Source organism: Mirounga leonina, unplaced genomic scaffold (assembly GCF_011800145.1).
Source record: "Mirounga leonina isolate KUSES-001 unplaced genomic scaffold, KU_Mleo_1.0 Mir_173, whole genome shotgun sequence".
NCBI lineage: Eukaryota > Metazoa > Chordata > Mammalia > Carnivora > Phocidae > Mirounga > Mirounga leonina.
The window spans coordinates 68850229-68872922 of record NW_023270447.1 but is presented as its reverse complement, the minus strand read 5'-3'; the positions used below and the strand labels follow the sequence as shown (position 1 = coordinate 68872922).

Here is a 22694-nt window from a genome sequence, read left to right as displayed (position 1 = left end):
ATCCAAGGTGCCCAGTTCCACAAGGGGTGGCCTGGAGAGCCAGCCCCTCTCCCCTGGGAAAAGGGGCCTCCTTGCTTTCCAACTTGGATGGCCACCATGCTCTTGAAGTTCTGACACTCTATCCCATGCCTCTTGCCAGGGCCCTGTGGCTGAGCCAGACCCCGCTGGCCTTAGTTTTACAAACCTGACCTCTCAGTGACTTCCTAGGCTCAGGAATAAGCCCAGGTCACCTTAAAACTCCCATCTCCCTCATACGAGCTGGCGGCATGTGTGGAGGCCCCTGTGGAGGACCTCTGAGTGGGGCTAGGAACACTATGTGATCTGAGAGCGAGGACACGTTGATAGGGACAGTACACCTGGTGAATTTCCAGCCTCTCTCATTCACAGTGAACACAAGGAGCCTGCTCGGAGGGCCATGTCCCTCCCCCCAGCCAATAGCCCCCTCCGCTGCTGGCATGCCCTCACTCCCTTCTGCCCCTTCCTGTCCCTGCTCCGTCACCTGTGCACACTGGTCGGGGGTTGTTCCATGCGGGCTTCCCATCAGGCCCCAGGACACAGCTGAGGGTAGAGGCACCCTCAACCTCATAGCCCCCGTGGCAGTAGTAGGTGATGGAGGAGCCCAGCTTCAGGTCGGACCCCACTCGTGTGCCATTCTTGATGGAACCAGGATCAAAACATGACTCCCGTGGGTTTTCTGGAAAAAAGAAACACACAGACACACACCACACACGCAGAGGACTCATTAGTGGCTCCAGTCCATGGTGCAGCACCCAAGAGAAGACCTTGACTCGAATTAGCCACAGAGCATATGGGGATTTGGGACTGGTGGTCCTGCTCCCTTCAGGTCTGAAAACTTCTGTAAGTCTAGGGTTGGAGGTCATCTTGGAGGATGAAATTTTCCTTCTTCTCCCACATTCTTGCCCTGACCCACAAAGGAGCAAGTAGCAGCTAAATGTTGGGGGCCCTTTGTCATGCCTTGACTCACTCCTCTCCAAGGGAGGCTGCCTGCTGTCATATCCATACCTGGCAGGTACTTCTGAGGGCATGGGTACCAATACTTAGATTTAGGAAGGAACTGTGAAACCCCACTTCAAGCTCTGGACTTTCTAGGGTTAAACAGTTTTCCAGGACTGTGCACTGGGCTATTGGGTGCTTGCTAGTTTATTAAAACAGTAGTATTTTTCCACTTGATTTTCATTGCATATATGTCTTCCCAATTAGGCATCCCATAAGGTACCTAACAGGCATCCACTCTGTCCCTCTGTGCTGGACGAGAGCGAACTTGGTGCTGCCTGAGCAACTGAGAGCACTAGTTGGGGCCCCACATCTCTGGAGAAGGGCACTCTGCAGCCTCCCTCACCATTATCTGGAAATCCTGAGCAGCTCTGAGAGCCAATGTTCACTTGCATCCATTGCTGCTTTTCCTCATCCTCCTTGTCCAAAGACCACTGGTGTCGCCATGGCTGGGCAGGGTCAGGGACATGCCACTGGGTATCAGGGTTCCATTGGACTCCTGGAGGCTACACTACAGGGAGGTCTGGAGATCAGGGCTCACAAAAAGGTGCCGGCAGCCCTTGCAGGAGGACTCAGAAGTTCAAACAGCGGATTTAAGGCAGAAAGAGCCAGAACAGAAGGGATCAGAGTTCAGGGATGAATAGCCAAGGAATTTTGCTGAGGCTGTCCTTGTCACCTGGGCATCTTTTGGGCTGCCCATCTGAGGCAGCTGCTGTTTGGGGGGTGGGTGTTGCTCAGCTGCCAGTCAGCCCAGTGACTGATGGGATGGGCTCTGAGAGTCCATGGTCCTGCCAAGTCTGGCCACTCTTGCATTGGAGCCCTTATGATGGCCCTGCTCTTTGTCTATGTCTATAGCTAAGGGTGGAGTAGTCCTGGATATGCTATTGCATTTAAATTCAGGTGGGACCCAGAAAATGGTCCCTCATCTAGCAGAAGACCCCTCAGTGGTTTCCTTGTGTGCTCTGTGGTGTGTCGCCTTCACCCCCTCATCAAATCTGTCTTCTCCTGAAGCCCATTGGCTCTGGCCAGAATACAACTGGCCATTGGGTGACCCATCTGAGAATAACAGAGACACAGGGAACTGTCACCATCGTATATTTCATCTGTTCTTTTTACAAATGACAGCAGGTCAAACCTAATTTGATGTTCCAAGAAATTAGGTAACTTAGGACTAAGTTGACATAGCTCATAAGGAGCAGAACTAGCTGTGGCCCCCAATAACTATTTCCCCTCTTCATCCTTAAATAATAGAAACCAGATTTTATCCAGAGTACCAAGGCACCAGCTAAAATCCATACCTTCCAGCTTCTAAGCAGCTACATCTGGCCAAAGAGATATAAACACAGTCAAGTCAGAGAGTCTCCTGTCTCAGAGTAAAAGCCCAAATCCTTACAGGCCTACAGGCCCTGCACCTTCTATCCCCAGTCCCTACCCCTCTACGATCTTGATCTCAACTCCTATCATTCCTTTGCTAACTTTGCTCCAACCACATTGGCCTCTGTGCATGGAATGTTCCTCTATATGCATGGCTCTCTCTCTCATCTCTTTCAGGATTTAACAGTGTCTCTTTCTTAGAGACACTTCCTTGACCAGCTATTTAAATTTCTGATATTCCTCTCCCCAGCACTCCCAGTCACCTTTTTCTGCTTTGTTTCTCTGCACTGGCAACAATATTATCTCATGTACTATATATTTACCCAGTTTTTTTCTTCTTTTTTTTTTAAATTTTATTATGTTATGTTAGTCACCATACAATACATTATTAGTTTTTGATGTAGTGATCCATGATCCATTGTTTTCGTATAACACCCAGTGCTCCATGCAGTATGTGCCCTCCTTAACACCCATCACCGGGCTAACCAATCCCCCCTCCCCCTTCCCCTCTAAAACCCTGTTTGTTTCTCAGGTACATAGTCTCTCATGGTTCATCTCTCCCTCTGATTCCCCCCGCCCATTTTTCCCTTCCTTCTCTTAATGTTCTCCATGTTATTCCTTATGTTCCACAAATAAGTGAAACCATATGATAATTGACTTTCTCTGCTTGACTTATTTCACTTAGCATAATCTCCTCCAGTCCCATCCATGTTGATGTAAAAGTTGGGTATTCACTTTTCTGATGGCTGAGTAATATTCCATTGTATATATGGACCACATCTTCTTTATCCATTCATCTGTTGAAGGGCATCTCAGCTCTTTCCACAGTTTGGCTATTGCGGACATTGCTGCTAGAACATTGGGGTGCATATGGCCCTTCTTTTCACTACATCTGTGTCTTTGGGGTAAATACCCAGTAGTGCAATTGCTGGGTCATAGGGTAGCTCTATTTTTAAATTTTTGAGGAACCTCCACACTGTTTTCCAAAGTGGCTGTACCAACTTGCATTCCTACCAACAGTGTAAGAGGGTTCCCCTTTCTCCACAACCTCTCCAACATTTGTTGTTTCTTTCCCTGTCCATTTTTGCCATTCTAACTGGTGTGAGGTGGTGTCTCAGTGTGGTTTTGATTTGGATTTCCCTGATGGCTAATGATGATGAACATTTTTTCATGTGTCTGTTAGCCATTTGCATGTCTTCTTCAGAGAAGTGTCTGTTCATCTCTTCTGCCCACTTTTTGACTTGATTATTTGTTTTTTGGGTGTTGAGTTTGAGAAGTTCTTTATAGATTTTGGATACCAGCCCTTTATCTGTAGTGTCATTTGCAAATATCTTCTCCCATTCTGTGGATTGCCTCTTTGTTTTGTTGACTGTTTCCTTTGCTGTGCAGAAGCTTTTTATCTTGATGAAGTCCCAAAAGTTCATTTTTGCTTTTGTTTCACTAGCTTTTAGAGATGTCTCTTGAAAGAAGTTGCTGTGGCCAATGTCAAAGAGGTTACTGCCTATGTTCTCCTCTAGAATTTTGATGGATTCCTGTCTCACATTGAGGTCTTTCATCCACTTTGAGTTTATCTTTGTGAGTGGTGTTAGAGAATGGTCGAGTTTCATTCTTCTGCATGTGGCTGTCCAATTTTCCCAGCACCATTTATTGAAGAGACTGTCTTTTTTCCATTGCATGTTTTTTCCTGCTTTGTCAAAGATTATTTGAGCATAGAGTTGAGGGTCCATATCTGGGTTCTCTATTCTGTTCTGTTGGTCTTTTGTCTGTTTTTGTGCCAGTACCATGCTGTCTTGGTGATCACTGCTTTGTAATATAGCTTGAAATCGGGCAACGTGATGCCCCCAGCTTTTTCTTTTTCAACATCTCCTTGGCGATTTGGGGTCTTTTCTGATTCCATACAAATTTTAGGATTGTTTGTTCCAGCACTTTGAAAAATGTCATTGGAATTTTGATCGGGATGGCATTGAAGGTATAGATTGCTCTGGGTAGCATAGACATTTTAACAATGTTTATTCTTCCGATCCATGAGCATGGAATATTTTTCCATCTTTTTGTGTCTTCTTCAATTTCTTTCATGAGTGTTTTGTAGTTCCTAGAGTATAGATCCTTTACCTCTTCGGTTAGGTTTATTCCGAGGTATCTTATGGTTTTTGGTGCTATTGTAAATGGAATCGTTTCTTTAATTTTTCTTTCAACAGTTGCGTTGTTAGTGTGTAAGAAAGCAACTGATTTCTGTGCATTGATTTTGTATCCTGCCACATTCCTGAATTGCTGGATGAGTTCTAGTAATTTGGGGGTGGAGTCTTTTGGGTTTTCCACATAAAGTATCATGTCGTCTGCGAAAGAGAGTTCGACTTCTTCTTTGCCAATTTGAATACCTTTTATTTCTTTTTGTTGTCTGATTGCTGTTGCTAGGACTTCTAGTACTATGTTGAACAACAGTGGTGAGAGTGGGCACCCTTGACGTGTTCCTGATCTTAAGGGAAAGGCTCTCAGCTTTTCCCCATTGAGGATGATATTCGCTGTGGGTTTTTCATAGATGGATTTTATGAACTTGAGGAATGTTCCCTCTATCCCTATACTCTGAAGAGTTTTAATCAGGAAAGGATGTTGTATTTTGTCAAATGCTTTTTCTGCATCAATTGAGAGGACCATATGGTTCTTCTCCCTCCTTTTATTAACGTGTTCTATCACATTGATTGATTTGCGAATGTTGAACCACCCTTGCATCCCGGGGATAAATCCCACTTGGTCGTGGTGGATGATCCTTTTAATGTATTGTTGGATCCTATTAGCTAGGATTTTGTTGAGGATTTTGGAATCCATATTCATCAGGGATATCGGTCTGAAATTCTCCTTTTTGATGGGGTCTTTGCCTGGTTTGGGGATTAAGGTAATGCTGGCCTCATAGAATGAGTTTGGAAGTTTTCCTTCTGTTTCTATTTTTTGAAACAGCTTCAGTAGAATAGGTATTATTTCTTCTTTGAATGTTTGGTAGAATTCCCCAGGGAATCCATCAGGCCCTGGACTCTTGTTTCTTGGGAGGTTTTTGATCACTGCTTCAATCTCGTTACTGGTTATTGGCCTATTCAGGTTGTCAATTTCTTCCTGTTTCAGTCTTGGCAGCTTATAGGTTTCCAGGAAGGCCTCCATTTCATCTAGATTGCTCAGTTTATTGGCATATAGTTGTTGATAATAATTTCTAATAATTGTTTCTATTTCCTTGGTGTTGGTCGTGATCTCTCCCCTTTCATTCATAATTTTATTAATTTGGGTCCGTTCTCTCTTCTTTTGGATAAGTCTGGCCAGTGGTTTATCAATCTTATTAATTCTTTCAAAGAACCAACTTCTAGTTTCATTGATCTGATCTACTGTGTTTCTGGTTTCTAATTCATTGATTTCTGCTCTAATTTTAATTATTTCTCTTCTAATGCGTGGCTTAGGCGTTGTTTGTTGCTTTTTCTCTAGTTCTTTAAGGTGTAGAGTTAGTTGGTGAATTCGGGTTTTTCTATTTTTTTTGAGTGAGGCTTGGATGACTATGTATTTCCCCCTTAGGACCGCCTTTGCAGTATCCCATAGGTTTTGGACCGATGTGTTTTCGTTCTCATTGGTTTCCATGAATTGTTTAAGTTCTTCTTTGATTTCTTGGTTGACCCAAACATTCTTGAGCAGAGTGGTCTTTAGCTTCCAAGTCTTTGAATTTCTGCCAAATTTTTTCTTGTGATTGAGTTCCAGTTTTAGAGCATTGTGGTCTGAGAATATGCATGGAATAATCTCAATCTTTTGGTATCGGTTGAGACCTGATTTGTGACCCAGTATATGGTCTATTCTGGAGAAAGTTCCATGTGCGCTCGAGAAGAATGAGTATTCTGTTGTTTTAGGGTGGAATGTTCTGTAAATATCTATGAGGTCCATCTGGTCCAATGTATCATTCAAAGCTCTTGTTTCCTTGTTGATTTTCTGCTTAGATGATCTGTCCATTGCTGAGAGTGGAGTATTGAGGTCTCCTACAATTAACGTATTGTTATCAATATGACTCTTTATTTTGGTTAACAGTTGGCTTATGTAGATGGCTGCTCCCATGTTGGGGGCATAGATATTTACAATTGTTAGATCTTCTTGTTGGATAAACCCTTTAAGAATGATATAGTGTCCTTCTGTGTCTCTTATTACAGACTTTAGTTTAAAATCTAATTTGTCTGATATAAGAATTGCTACCCCAGCTTTCTTTTGAGGTCCGCTGGCATGGAAGATAGATCTCCATCCCTTCACTTTCAGTCTGGATGTATCTTTAGGTTCAAAATGAGTCTCTTGTAGACAGCATATGGATGGGTCCTGTCTTTTTATCCAATCTGCAACCCTGTGCCGTTTTATGGGAGCGTTTAGGCCATTCACGTTAAGAGTGAGTATTGAAAGATATGAATTAATTGTCATCATGTTGCCTGTGAAGACGTTGTTTTTATAGATTGTCCCTGTAAATTTCTGTTGTAGATCACTCTTGGGGTCTTTCTCCTTTTATAGAACCCCCCTTAATATTTCTTGCAGGGCCGGCTTAGTGGTCACATATTCTTTCAACTTCTGCCGGTCGTGGAAGCTCTGCATCTCTCCATCCATTCTAAATGAAAGCCTTGCCAGATAAAGTATTCTTGGCTGCATGTTCTTCTCATTTAGTATCCTGAGTATGTCTTGCCAGGCCTTTCTGGCTTGCCAGGTCTCTGTGGATAGGTCTGACATTATTCTGATGTTCCTCCCTCTGTACGTAAGGAATCTCTTCCCCCTAACTGCCCTTAAGATGGTTTCCTTGGTTCTAAGATTTGCAAGTTTTACTATTACATGCCGGGGTGTTGGCCTGTTTTCCTTGATCTTAGGAGGAGTCCTCTCTGCCTCTAGGACTCGAATGTTTGTTTCATTCCCCAGATTAGGGAAGTTCTCAGCTACAATTTGCTCAAATACATCTTCTAGCCCTCTCTCTCTCTCCACACCCTCCGGGATTCCAATGATTCTGACATTGGGACGCCTCATGGTGTCACTTATTTCTCTGATTCTATTTTCATGGATTCTGAGTTGTTTTTCCCTGGCCTCCTCTTTTCCCTTTTTATCTACTATACTGTCTTCCAGATCGCTTATTCTCTCTTCTGTCTCAGTTACCCTAGCTGTTAGATTATCTAGATTGGATCCCATGATGATGGGAGCCATGTCTTAGCATGGTATAGCAGAAAGACAAGAGGAGCAGGGATGGGGTTGGGGGTGACCTCATCATCTCTGGATGACAATCTCTAGATTTCTTTTACAGGAAGGAGGATAAACGTCTACCTCATGTAAAAAGCTGTCTTTTGGGTAACAGCTGGGCACATCTGTCCCAGAACTTTACACTGTCAGAAAGCCCTTTCTTCCTGTCCCCATATGGCAAAAACTCCTACACTTTTTAATGCCACTTTCTCTTGAGCAAGTTTCCTGAACTTTGCCTCCTGTCTGGCAGAATTCTGTTTTTATTTCCTGAATAATAGCACGTGTGGCATTATCTTCATAGGATGGATGAGTGTATTTCTTTCCAGTGGATTCTGGACTCCTAAAGGACAGGGACCATCACCTATTCTCTTCATAACCCTGGCAATTAGCACAGAACCTGGTATTAGAGCTGGCTCTGTTTGGCATATAATGGCTACTTAATAAATGAATGCTGATTGTTTGCCTGAACACCTCAGGGCTTGGCAAATCCACCATCACATCAGCGATTCCAACTACAGACTGTATTTTATAGTTACTCACATGTCAGAGCAAGAAGAGCTCATCATTCCAAGCATTATCATATTAATGAAAATGACAAGGGTAATGATAATGATGATAGCCCCTTACAGAGGAGTATCACGTTATGATTTTCAAAGTACCTTCCAATCTGTTATCTCATTTGTGCCTCACGATGGCCCCTGCAGCAGACAGGGCCAGGTGTGCTCCTGTTCAGGTTACAGATGAGAAATGTGGTGATCAGAGAGGCTAAATGAGTTTCCCAAGCCATTCAGCTGGTAAGAAGTAGAATTAAGACCAAAATCAGGTCTTTAGTCAGCCAGACCAGAGCTCGGCTGCGAATGATAAAACTATAATGACTGAAACATCACTGGGATAATAATAAATAAAAACCAAGCCCTCCAAAACAGGGGCAGTAAAATAACCAACTTCTTTTTGTCCTAATATATAAGGAACATTTCTAAACATTGTAATAGCAAGACACCGAAAATAGCAATCTGCACACCCAACCAGTAAGGAACTGGTTAAAAAGGCTGGATTACAGCCATCCACCAAAATACAAGCAGGCTTCAAAAAGAATTGCAGAAGTCTTTGAATACCGATATGGAAAGATGACCAAGATCTATCATCAGACAAAAACCAAAACAAAGTAAAAACAAACCCCTATGACAGATTAATACATATGGTGTGATCTCTATTCGCATAGAACAGAGATCAGCAAACTATAGCCCACAGTCTCACTGCCTGTCTTTGTATAAAGTTTTAATAAAGTTTTGTTGGAACACAGCCATGCCTATATTTTTAAATACTGCCCATGGCTGTTTTAGCATTACAACAGCAATGCTGAGCAGATGTAACAGAGATCGTCTGGCCGGCCAACCCTAACTATTTATTGATTGGTCCCTTACAGAAAAAGTTTGCTAACCCTTGTTATAGAATTTGCACTACTTTATATTTACATAAAATATCTTGAATGAGATAACAAACCATTAATAATGGTACTTCAGGGGATGGTAGTAATGGGAGGTGTTACGTTTTTAGAGTACGTCTTATGTGCTTCTATATTGTTTGAATTTTTCCAACAAACACGTGCTACTTTTAAAATGGCAACCATGAACATGTTTCCATTTTGAATTTCCAGAAGAAAGACCCATGGCAGTGGTGGGTCGTGGGTGGTGGTAGTGGTAGCAGGTGTGGAAATCTGGTTGTAACTCCTTGGCCCATAGTGTCACATCCAAGGGCTCGAAAGAGAAAATAGGTACTTTTTAGTACCTTCTGGTAGAAGCTGACCTTGGCCTTTCCTGAGTTATTTCAGATTCTCTAACGCAGACTTCAAACTCTTCTTCTGAACTTCTTCAAACTCCCTCTGTCTGCAACACTTGCCCAGCCCCGTTCTTGCACAGCGGGCTTCTTCTCAACCTTTAGGCCTCTGTTTAAATATCACCCACTGGGCGAGGTCCTCACCTTCACCAACTGCCATTCTCTAGTTGACTCCCCATTTTTCTTTCTCACAGCAGCTTTCTCTTTCCTAACTTCTGCTTCTTACTCCTTGTTGGTCTACTTACGTATTGTCTGTTTCCCTCACTCACCTTTATGTTACCTTAGGGTGGGGGCCATGACCACTGTGCTCACCGCAGTAGCCTCCATATTCAGCAGAGGGCATGGCAGGAAGTGGGAGCTCAATAAGCATTTGTTGAATGAATGAATGGTCTCTACACTCATGCATGGGCATCCTAGCCTGTCCCTGCCCAGGAGGAGACCACCTCACCTGCCGGAAGATGACAACAAAAGTCCCCCCAACCATGCACCCATTCTTCTGATGTTTTTGGCTTGGAGAAAGACACCAAGTCTCTCTGAGTGTCACTTTTAGTAACTGTATCCAAAAACCAGGATCCTTCTTATCCCCTCTGTTTCCTTCTAGCAAAGGGTAAAGCTACTCAGGTGGCTGAATTCAGATGAGAATGCCTCAGAGCATGGTCTTATAGAAGTCCACAAATGACATGATTGCATTCAGAATCATCTAGAAGACCTGCCTAGAATGACTCAGACACCACAACCACCTTCCAGGAGCAACTGGACAGAGACACACCTACAAACTCGCCCATTACTGTCTTATAAGTAGGTGAGCCTCCAAGATCTCTTTGGTGGCAGAAATGTCTATCCATCTGGTTGTCAGGAGGATGTGAAGTCCATGGAGGCAGGAATTTTGTTTTGCTTCCTGCTTTGTTCTCAGCCCCTATAACAGTGTCAGGCATATAGAAGGTGCTAAATAAATATTTATTGAGTGAACAAAAGAGTAAAACTGCATGATCTGCCCTTGGCCCTAATGAAAAAGCCTAATTCCATGACATTGTTCACTGGATGCTTGCCTTAAGCCTGGCCAGTCTGAAGGTCCTTTGGATCTGGAATTGGGACCCAGACTGGGAAGTGATTCAGAGTCAAGAGTGAGACGGCCACACTTGTCCTAGGGTAAGCAATGAACATGCATCTGCAGAGAGAGGAGAATGTAGCAGATCCTCAGGAAGAAGCAGGGAGGAGACCAAGTGGTCCTGGAGACAGGAGGTAATCTCAACCTTTGATTCTTCCTTCCTGATTTCAGTCCCTTGGAAGTTTATGCTTCCTGCCCTGGAGCTCTTATATTTTAAAAATATGTTCCCTTTTTGTGTTAAGTGACAGGGAGTTTTTATTATGTGTACTATGTGTATTAAGATATAGAACCCCTTTCAGCTTAAATTAGTTTGGCCATTAATTTTCTTATAAGGAAGTTTTTGTCTCAAGTTGGTTTGAACATGTGTTGTTTTTTTGCATTTTTATAATAAATTACCCCCTTTTTTGTTGAAGTTGGTCTGAGTGGGTCTCTTGATTTGAAACTAAATGACCCCTGACTCAGCTGCGACCACCTGGTTTTTGTTTCCCACCTGGGAATTTGGCAGGATGTGGGGAAAGGCCCCTGGTCTATGTGCCTGTGGTCAGAGGAGGGATCGACCTCAGAGAGTGGTTTTCACTGGACTAAGCCCAGCGGAGTCTGGCAACATCTCTCTACGTCACTCCCCTTACTTCCCAAACCAGCCACAGCTCCCAGGAGACCCAGATACTCAGCCTTAGAGGAGCCCTGATCTCTCTAAAAGACAAGACAGCATTCTGCCTCTGGACACAGGATGGCATCTACATGGATGCGGCCAATTCTTCTCTTCCTAAGGATCCAGACCTGCCTCCGTGTGCTGGTCCTTAGTGGGCTACCTCTCAATGTATGGTGTTCTATGGACTCGCGGAGCACAGTGTCTCAATTCTTTGCCATGGATCGGAGACATAAATAGGACACATATACACACACACACACCACAAATATTCATGTTATAAATATTTCACACTCATGTGTGTGCAAAACATCATCTCACACTTTATATCTTCAGTAAACAGAAAACTGTACTGCATTCGACGGGGCTAGCCCCATGAGGAGGATTCCAAACTGTTCTCTCTTCCAAACGAGAGCAGAACACATGAAATATCCATTTCACAGGAAAGAAGGCAACGGATGGAGAAGGTGGATCAAAGTGTGTGCCAGGTAGCTCCTGGCGTTGGGCCCTGTGCTGGGGGCTGTGCCTCTTTCCTACCCCCACACCAGCTCTTTCATGCACTGCGCTGTTCCTCTTTGTTGGGTGAGGCAGGGATGCTCAGAGAATGTAAGGGACTTGCTTAAGGTCATACAGTTAATAAGTGATGAAGGCCACCCCGTAAAGACATTGAGGGGATATTGGCGGGGATATCATTGAGGCCATGGGATTCAGTAGCAGAGTAGACCCATTCCAGGAATCCAGGGATCCTGGGATGGGGAGAAGGAGACCATGGGGGCAAGGCAGAGGGTCCCTGCGTCCCACGAAATGGGCTGCCTGACCAGAGGCCAGGGCCATAGGAGAGGGATGACTGATATTAGGGAGTGTGCCATCTGAGAAGGAAGGAAGGAAGGAAGGATGCTTCAGGCCTCACCAGGAACCTCCCGCCCCAAACAGGCACATTTATCTTAGTGCTTGAACCACAGACGCCAACAAGGTGGTGGAGAGGGCATGGGCGGGCATCGCCTCTCCCCTCTCCCCAGTAATTGGCCTCCTTCAGCCACTCGGCTGGCTCAGATGGCTGCCTGGCAGGCCTTATTCCCTGGGGCTGTGTTTCAGAACTGGGGACCCCTGCAGATGCGGTCTTGGACCAATAGCTGAAAGTGCAAAGGGCTTCTTTGGGAAAGAGGGCCTGTAAGGGTGGCTCCGGCCCGTGGCTTCAGTGGAAGGGACTTGGGGAGAGGTGGCTGTGGCCAGGATGCCGTGAACCCAGGAGCTTACTGTATCCAGGGATGATGAGCTGAAGTCCTCTTGTGAAGGGGCTGGAGGGATGACCTCTGGGGTGACATTCTGGAATCTCCACCAGGGAGAAGACCCCAGCAGGGACAAGCTGGAGGTGGCTAAGGTGGTTGCTAATGCTTGGCCAGGGCTAAAAGCCATCACTTGTGGTGGCTCAAGTGCCACGTTTGTGTGACTTTTTCCGGTCGAGCTCAGCCACTTGAGTGTGGGTGTGACACAGGGTGCCATTCTGCAAGGCTGCGACAGAAGGGCGTGGGGGCAGGGAACCCAGGGTACTTCTGTGGGTGTGATGGAAGAGGGGAGCAGTAGGAAAAGTGAAGATGATAATATGGCAGTGGGGACGGCTGAGCCTAAGTCCCAAGTCATGCCTCTCTTAGAATTCCACGCTATGTGACCTTATTTGTTCTGATACCAGTGTAAGCAGTAGGGTTTGGGGACAGGAGGTTTATTGAGTGGCAGGTATCTGGAGGAAGAGAGGATGGCAAAATATACACTACCCAGGCCAGCCCCACGGGGAGAGAAGACCACGGCAAAACCTTCTCTACTTTGTGCACTAAGTATCTTCTAGAACTGTATCTGGCAAAGGGCAGGTGGTCGGCAATTTCGAGGATTTCGATGTGTTGATGGATGTGGAGTACTTAGGACTGTGCTGGCAGGTGGTAGATGCTACGTTAGCTATTGTTATGATTGGTATTATTTGCGAGTGTATGTGAGACATTCCCAGCAGTTGCCAGAAATATTTAATTAAGGAACCCTTTAAAAGGTTGCTGAGGTCCGACACTATGCAAGTGGGGGACATGAGTCAGAAATTTTTAATTTTAACGGGTAATATGACCCCATTTGTCCACACAGGCTGAGGAGGCTCGGGTGAACTTGGGTTAGAGCAACAGAAACAAAATCAATCATCTCTAGAGTATCCGTAGAGTGTTTAGCACCTACTGGGTATTGTACTCCTACATATAATATGTATGTGTAAAATATCTTTTAATTTTAACCTTCTGCAGCATAATTATTATTACCACCACTTTATAGACGGAGGAATGGGTTCCAAGAGATAATAACTTGCTAAGCGCACAAATCAAGCAAGAAGTGGAGCTAGGATTTGGATGATGGTGTCCGGGATAATTAGGGAAGAAGAAAAGGTCACACAGAGAATAACAGGGTAGAAGCACTCGGAATGGCTGGGAGCCTGGAGCCTCTCTTACTCTTGCTGTTGGAACATTATGGAGCACCTGCTATGTGCCAGGCGCCGGACTAAGGGCTCCGAAGCACAGGGTCACGGATCCTCACTTCGTGTCTGTGAGGCAGGGATCAATCTACCATCGTTTTATGATGAAGGAATGGAGGGTTTGAGAGGTTCAGTAACTCGCCCCAGGCCACACAGCTGCGAAGTGGCAAACATGAGCCCGGGACGCCGTTAATCTGATGGTCTAGGCTCTCGACCGGGCAGGGAGTGAGGCCTGTTTGTTTGTAAGGAGATGTTTATGGGAACACGGCCATACCCATTCCTCTATAGTTTGTCCTGGGCCGCTTGAGGGCGGCAGTGGTAGCCCTGGGTGGTTGAGACACAGATCGAATGCCTCACGAGACGAAAATATGGACTCTCTGGGCCTTTAAGGAAAAATGTGCTGAGGCCTGCTTTGACCCCTCTGCTTGGGCTTGCAAGGACTGACCCTCACAGGAAAAGGACAGGAGAGGAGCAGGGATGTGGAAATAGAAATGAGGTGCGAGGACAGTGCCGGGGCACATGGGAGGGAAAGGCTAAGCCACCTGGAGGGCCACAGGGAGGGCAGGGGCTCTGCCGGTGACCCCACCCCTCTGCCGGCTCGGGCTGGCTCTCGGCCACCAGGGCCCTACCTGTGTAGTCGATGACGAAGCCCGCACTGCTCACGGACGCGTCACTGCGGAAGGCGAGGAAGAGGCTGTTGCTACTGCTCTCAATGCGGCCTGGGAGCTGGGAGCCATAGAAGCTTCCTATGAGAGGGCTAAGGGAGTCCCGTCCGTCGTAGATATGGAGGAAGTCATAGCCAGGCTCCAAGTTAAAGCTGGGGAACAAAAACATCCCGCCCCCACCCCACTAAGGTCAAAACAGGCTCAACCGAGGGAGGGGGGCCTCCCACACAGTGAGCCCTCCACCCCACCGGTGCCTAACTCCTGGAACTTCCTGGTGGGATGGAGGGGGGAAGCCCCGACGGCCTCCCAGTCGGGCCTGGAGATGGATAAGCCAGGCTTGGGGGCAGAGGAGACCAGCCCTACAGTCAGTGCCCAGAAAGCTAGACCTCAAAACCCAACACCCTCTTTCTGGAAAAAACAAAAAAAAATATATTTTTAATTGAAATACATTTGACATATAATATTGTATAAATTTAAGTTGTGCAACATGTTGACTGGATACATTTTATACTGTAATATGATGGCCACAGTGGTGAAAACTAGCTCCTTTATCGCATCGCACACAGGTATCACGTCTTTCTAGTGGTTGGAATAACTAAGATCTAGTCTCTTAACAAGTTTGAGGATTATAGTACAGTACTGTTGTCTGTATTCACTATACTCTGCACAGAAGGGAAAACAAGTTGCCAATTCTATATATTGAGCTCTCTTATCTGCCTCCGATGGTCTTTAGATTGTGTTCTTCTGCACCTCCATTTCCAGGAGGGAAAGAGTCACCCAGGGGGCCATTCCTAGGCAGGGAGGGGTCTAATCTCATGAAGAACCTGGCTCCATCCCCTCATCCCTGCGCCAGTTCCCAGCTCTTCACAGATTCTGCTATCACCCCGCTCCTGGCGCCCATGAGCATGCCTCTTTCTTAGTTATCTTGACCCTCATGTGGGAAAAAAAGTGAATTAAAAAATTGGCAAATTGGATATTAGAGTCCTTGAATATCACCGATCCCACTGGATTAGCTAGAGTGAAAATGATGGAAAATGCCAAGACTGGCAAGAATGTGGAGCCCCTGGGATCCGGGGTGTGTGTGGGGGGAGCCAGATATACGTATACTGGCCTCCTTCCACGGCACCCTCACACTGGGGTCACCTGAAAAGGCACACCACCACCGCTGGGTGGTGTGGTCTTCTTGCTCTTATAACTCTGCTTCCAACCACCTGCTCTTGCAAAAGTCACCAGGGAAGTGTCTTGGAGGGAGTCAGTCTTGGTCAGTTTATGGCTCCACCACTTTCCTACTGCCTTCTGTCTGTCCCTGTCTTCCTTCAGTCATCACATTTCGTCTGAGCACTCTCAATATGCCAGGCATGGTGCAAGGTGCTCAGGACACAGGCATATGTCAGACGCCACACCTTCTTCAAGATGGCGATGGGGCTGAAGGAAGCGATGGATGTGAAGACAACAAAGCAAAGTATAAAGTCTGTACAGGCACATGGGATCACAACACAAAGTTCCTCGGGGAGGAGGGAATGAAACTTTCATGGAGGCCAAGCTGGTGTCAAGTTTTGGGAGATGCAGAGACCCCCCCAGTAGTTGGACAAGGAGGGAAAAGGAAGTCTCCATGAAGGGAGAAGCAGAGGTGAAGTCACAGGGGCAAGGAGTAGTCTTGAAGCTGTGAGCAGTTCAGTCTGGCTGGAGCTCAGGGGTTATGATGGGGTGGTGGGGACTGAGTGGAGAGGTAGGCAGGGGCCAGATTGCTTGGACTGAAAAACCAAAGTTCTGACTTTATAGGGAAGAGGAAGCCATGACAGGATTTTAAAATAAGAGATCGAGTTGTTTGTGTGTTTGTTTTCAAATTGAGGTATAAGTTATACCCCATGAAATGATCAGCTCTTAAGTGTATCACCCTATGGGTTTTGATACATGCATAGCAAGACCCAGGACATTCCCACCATCCCCAAGTGCTCCCCTTCCCAGTCAATCTTCACCACCCCCAGAAGCCACCACTGAACATATTTTTATCATCATAGATTCATTTCACTGATCCTAAAATTTCGTATAAGTGGAATCATACATTATGGACTTTTTTGGGTCTGTTTTCTTTCGCTCAGTGTGGTATTTTTGAGATTCAGCCATGTTGCATGTATCAGTCATTCATTCCTTTTTATTGCTGAGTAGCAAGTTATCATATGTTCCAATGAAAGATGAGGTGGTTATTTTAGCATTTTCACATGACAAGATCACTTCCACGGCTAACTTAAGAAGAGGCTGGCATGGGAGGAAGATGGGGGCAGAGGAACCAGTCAGGAGACTATGGTAGTAGTTTGGATGGGAAGTAACAAGAGTTTCAACCAACATAGTGGCTGGAAGGCTGGAGAAGAGGGGAAAATGTGAGGCTTGTTAAGGCAGCAGAGGTTCCACACCTTGCTCACTAATGGAAGCAGCAGGGCAGGTGCATGATGGCGGCACTCCCCAGGGGTCAGAAGAGAGCTCTTCTGGGGAGGGGAGGGAGTCATAGGCTTAGGTGTGTACCTGCTGCATTTGTGGCGCCTGCAGGCACCAGACCCCCAACAATTGGATAGGAGAGCCTGCAGCTCAGACGGCAGTCTGGGCTGTGGTAGTGTGGAGTCTCCAGTTTATGGGACGAAGGTGAAGCCACTGGAGCAGATGAGCTGGCCTGGGAAGGAAGTGTGCATGAGAAGAGAAAAGGCGACAGAGCCTGGCCAAGGAAGGGGGGGTATGATGAGGAAGCTGTAAAGTCACAGAAGCTGGAGAACCAGAGGGGAGTAACTTCACAGAAACCAAGGAGAAAAAGAAGGGTACGGATGGAGGGAGTGATCGAGAGGTGCAGCGGGATAAAACATGGGAAATGTCATTTTGCGTGGCGACCAGGAGGTCGCTGGTGTCTTTTATCAGAGGACCTGCTGGCGGAACCACGGAGGCAGAACCCAGCTATCAGTGGTCTGAGAGCGAACAGGGGGCGAGGAAGTAGACACAAACAGAGATGATTCTTTTGAAGAGTTTGCCTCTAAAGGGATAAAGGAGGCAATGCAGGAGCTGGATGGGGGAGGACCTGAGAAAAACCTGAGCCTGTTCGCACACTAGGGAGCATGAGGGAAGGAGCCCGGTGACAGCAGAGGGGGGAAACACAGGGGAGCAGTGGGAAAAGGATCCAGCAAGGCCTTGCTTTCTGAATCTCAACATCTTCAGAGATAGATAGGTAGAAAGAAAGAAAGAACGAAAGATAGAAAGAAAGAAGGGTAGAAAGAAAGAATAATAGCCACTTCATCAATTATAGGGATTAAATAAGATAACACGGGTGAGGCCGCTGAGTACAGCGCAGGGCACCAGGAGACATCCACTAGACGCTAGTTTCCCTCCTTTGGGCTCCTTCATCCGCTCCCAGCGGACCTGTGTGCACTCACCTGGAGACCCCGGTCTAAAGCCCCTAGTTGCTCTGAGCCCCTCGTCTCCCACCCGGGGGAAAGGTACATACATGTTAAATACCAGGGCGATGACGTAGTCTGGAGAGACGGTCACTTTCCAGTCACACTCCTTGCCTGGTGGGTAAGGTTCTGGGTAATTTGGCGACAGAATGACGCCTGATGGTCCCGTCAGGTCTCCCCCACAGGGCGCTGGGGAGAGAGGAAGACAAAGGTCAGCCCTGGGTGCTGGCAGGCACAGTGGAGGAGGTACTGGGTCTGGCAGACCTGAGTGAAAACCTGACTCTAGGGGCCAAGAGGAGGGTGGGATGTAATGGATACAGGGTTTTACCTCAAAGTGACGGGTATGTTTTAGAACAGAGGTGGTGGTTGCATAACATTGTGAATGTAACAAATGCCACTGAATCATTCATTTTAAAAAGGTGAATTTTATGTTATGTGAATTTCACCTCGATAAATTATTAGAAACAAAACCAAACTACCTGGCCCCACCACTTCCTGGCCGTGTGACCTTACGGAATTTACCTAACCTCTCTGGACTTCAGCGTCCTTTCCCTATTGCAGGAAGAGGTACTATTTCTCTCAGGGATGGTAGTAAAGATGTTGGAGAGGTCTGTTAAAGCATTTGGCGTATGGTAAATAGTCAATATTTGGAAATAGTTGACACTCCTTCATCTTTTAGACATTTGAACTACATGGTTTCCTTCCACAGCCTCACGTCCAGTTTCCAGGTGAGCTTTATGGGTGTTGATCCCGAGTTCCAGTGCGCCCACCATCAGGAGGTGTGAAGAACACAGCCACGTTTACCTGCCCAGCGCGGCTGGCCTCCTTCCTGTCAATGTTCTCGGCATCTGCCTGGAGCTGCAGATACTTTCCAAGTTTCCAGAAGACCTTGTCTAAGACAGCGTGTGCACCTCACTTGGATGGAGATATGACAGAGCTCCATTCGTCCATGGTGGTCCCCATGCCACCCCCCTGAGGACGTACCTTTTAACGGGCAGGGAGGGGGCAAGTGGCTAGTGATGCAGCAAGCGGCTTACCCGGAGCCTGCTGGGGCACTTCCCAGATCCTGAGTCAGGTTCTCCCCTAAATGGCTGGGCCACTGCCCTGTAGCTGTGGGGTCTGGTAAAGCGGGGGCTGGAAAGTGTATGGGGTCGTCCACAGGAAAGATGGTAGAGACTACCAATATAGCGTGGTCTGAGAAACCCCACAGGGCGCCATTGGAGGTTGAAGTCAAGTAGGTCAGCAGGGGGCCCATAGGAGCAGGGAAAGCCGTTCAAGGAGAGGCCAGAAAATCCGAGACTGGACACGGAGGTGGGAACCAAGGGCATATCCAAGACCCAACTCGAGAGCAGCCACTCGCTTGTCGCAGAGCTGAGCTTTATTGCCTCACGCTGTAGCTTTCACCCAGGGTAAGCCTCCGAGGGCTCAGTCAATGCCCACCGGGTCTTTTTAAGAAACAGCAGGCTTCGGGCTGGGCCGTAAAAGCCCCAACATGGCCGAACATAAAGCCTGAGTGATCACGAGAGTAGTGGATTTGCCCCCTGCCCCATGGAAAATATATCCCAAGTCCCAGCTGGAACACCAGGAACACTCAAGGGGGCCCTTATTGTAGGTCCGACATGACACACAGCATTCTAGATACCTCATCTCATTTACGTCTCGTAACCACTCAGTGAGCTATGGATTCTCCTTCCTGGCTTAGAACCGAGGAGCTCAGGGTTCAGGGAGTTGAAAGACCCGCCCAGAGTCACTCTGAGACTCAACCTTCATCCGTCTGGCTCGAAAGGGCAGCACTTTTGCACTCTTCCATTCGGCTCGGAATCGCGGGTGGGGGAGAAGAGGAGCAGCCCCCTCTGGGAGAGAGCTTCAGTGAGCAAGGACGGTTCCCTGCACCAGGTCTGCTTAGTGTCTGGCTCGCTTCTCCCCCGCGCCCTCTTGTTGAAGAGGGTTACACCAATGCGACGCGCTGGAGGCCTGTACGATCAGGATAAAACCTTGCACTTCGCACAACAGGCCCCACTGTCCCGTGCTTTGAGAGTGGCGCGACCCTAGCAACGGTCTGAGGCAGCCGGGGTCATGTGGGCAGTCCCAGCTCCCTGGGAACCTTCCTAAGGGGGCACAGTGCCGCCTCCATGAGGGCAAAGGCCACAGGGCGTGAGCTTCCTCTGTGGCTCAGGGGTTTCTTGCCTTAAGTTAGCCAGGGATGGGGGTGAGCCTGGCTGTTTCTGAAACTGCCCCTACCCCCAAAGTGCTTGTGGTTTGGGTTCTAGGCCTCTGTCCTGGAGCAGTTCCCTTCCAGATGGTTCCCTGGCATCGGACATTTGGGCATCTGCTTCCCATTCAGGACCCCAACAAGGGCTTCATCACCCTCTGCCATTTGTGTGTCAAGGCCTGCCAGAATCCTAGCGACTTCGCCAGCAGGAGCGCTCCTGCTGCTCGGGGCTGATGAAGGGGTACACCTTCCCTTTCTAGGCCCTGGCACTAGGCAGCAGGACAGCCGAGCTGCAGGAGATCAAATGAGGCCTTGGCAACATCCCAGCATCACCTGGTCCTTTCAGCAGGTATTCACTGCGGTCGGAAAGCCAGGTGGGAACTAGAAGCCACGTGTCGCTCCCAATCCAGGGCGCTTGCCCCACACCCAGAGTCACGCCCTGTCCCCTCCCTACTGTGAGTCAGGAACAGAGGGTGGGCTCTGGCCTGCGGGCCCAGGCTGGAGCTTACAAACCATGGAAGCCCAGGAAGGGGTGGCAGCAGGCAGCTGGTCACCCCAGATGGCCAAACAGTGGCCGGGCAGTCCCGAGGGACGAGAGGTGTGAGAAAGGCCATTGAACTCGAAGTTACATAGTCCTGGGTTCCAGTTCTGACTGTGCCACTTACTAGCTGTGAGTTTGGGCAAGCTCTCCCATCTCTCTGAGCCTCCACTTCCCCATCTATAAAATAAACAATAATAAAAAAAGAGTAACAACAATAATAACTTCTAACACACACCGTGTTCACCGTGAGCCAGACGTGGTCCTAGGCGCTTTACAGCATGAACTTCTTTCCTCCTCAGAACAGCCCAGTGAGCTAGGTACTCCTAATGCCCCTATTTTACAGGGGAGGAAAATGAGGCCCAGGGAGATTCAGTAATTTGCCTAAGGCCACGCAGCTTGTTGTGGTGAAGCCACCAGACTCGGTCGGTAGTTGCAAACCAGAACCTGAGCTCTAAACTTACCATCTGATGATTCCATTTGCAAGAATGCAGCTAAAATATCTAGCCCAGTGCCTATCATGGGGATGACGCTCAATAAATACTTGTTTTCTCCCTTTGCTTCCTCCCTATAATGAAGGGATATCAAGGCCAGCCAGACCAGTCATGGCAGACTGCCAAGGGAGATGGAAATTAGGGGCTTGTCACTGGGATTTCCAGACTGTTTGAGAGAAGAGACAAAGACATTCATTTTGTTGCCTGAGGAACGTTTCCCCAAGCTGAGTACAGAAGAATGGGTAATGAAAGCTGAATTAACCTCTTTGCCCTGCTTGCTGCACATTTATTGCTCTCAACAGCTTAACACTGTGTGCGCCCCGCTCCCCTCCACCTGGGCCAGTCTTGTCTCAGGACCTGCTTTTCTGTAGAAGGCTAAGGAATCACAGCCCTAGAGAATGTTAACTTTGGAAGGGGCCTCAGAGGTCATCTGATTCCCTCCTGGGCCTCACCAGAATAATTCCATTGCCCAGGTGGGATTTGGGTTCAGGCAAGGGAGGTGAGTCCAAAAACTCGAGAGAAGAAAACAAAGAAGGGAAAGAAGGGAGGGAGGGAGGGAGCGAGGAAGGAAGAAAGGAAAGAAGGAAAGAGAAAAGGAAGGAGGGAAATTAGTATTTCTTGAGATTTGGGTTAGTTGTGTCCTCACGCCATGATGCTGTGAGTATATTTACTCTCACTTAATAGAATAGGAAACTGAGGTTCAGAGAGAGGGAGTGGTTCCCCTGAGGCCACTGAACTAGTTAATGGCAGAGCCAGGATCTGAGCCCAGATCTGTCTACTTCAGGACCCCACACTCTTTCCTCCATGTAGCTGAGATCAGAGCTGTTTCTGGAAGCCAGGTCTCAACGTCCTGTCAGCTGTATATTCACCATGCTCCTACCACATAACCCCGTTGACTCCTAATCACCTTTGAGAGACAGGATTCAGTGTCTCACCTTCAGCAGCAGGCCTGAGAGCTTGGCTGGCAAAGGCCAGTCCTCGGATGCCTGGACAGAGCCTTCCACTGAGCCTTTGTGGAAAGCCATGCAGGGCATCGCCAGGGTGAAGGCTGCTGGGCTGTGTCTTGGGAAGTCCCTGGAACCCATCCCCGGCACAGGAGCCAGTGTGGGAAGTAGGAAATTGAAAGGCTCTGCTTTCAGACTGATGTGGGTATGAATCTTGGCACGGCTATATCCTAGCTTTGTGATTTGGGCAAGATATCCAAATGTGTCTGAGTTTTGGTTTCCTGAACTGTAAAATGAGGGAATGGTGCTCGTTTCAGAGAGCTGTAGGTAAAGTTAAATGAGGCTGGATAAGAAAATGTCCAGTGTGGGGCCAGCACAGAGTAAGGGGACCCAGTGACTACTGCTTCTCTTCTAACACCCGTTGTTGACACAGGAGATAAATGCATTCAGTATTTGGCCTGAGAAAAAGGGTCATAGGGCAATGAGCACCTGGAATGTTTCTATTTCTCTCTCCCTTCAAGTTCCCTCCTCCTCCCAGGCTCAAGGAGCTGGGGAGCAGGATTATTCACCCCCTAACCCTTACAAGCTACCTGACCTTGGGCAAGTCACAGAGCTTCCATTTCTGCATGGGTCAAATGGGGAGATTTTAAGAGTAAGGACAGATCTAGAGATCTAACACCCAGGTAACCAA

General features: G+C 47.5%; 1 protein-coding gene across 1 annotated transcript in view; it reads right to left on the bottom strand.

Annotated features, from left to right (window-relative positions):
• The window catches only part of CSMD2 (CUB and Sushi multiple domains 2), a 587452-nt gene that overhangs the window by 122204 nt on the left and 442554 nt on the right, over positions 1-22694 (bottom strand). Inside the window, exons 28-30 of the mRNA XM_035019158.1 lie at positions 17866-18004; positions 14343-14530; positions 500-694 (exon numbers count right to left, since the gene is read on the bottom strand). Coding sequence (XP_034875049.1) covers positions 500-694; positions 14343-14530; positions 17866-18004 — 522 coding nt within the window. The remainder of the gene's footprint in view (positions 1-499; positions 695-14342; positions 14531-17865; positions 18005-22694) is intronic.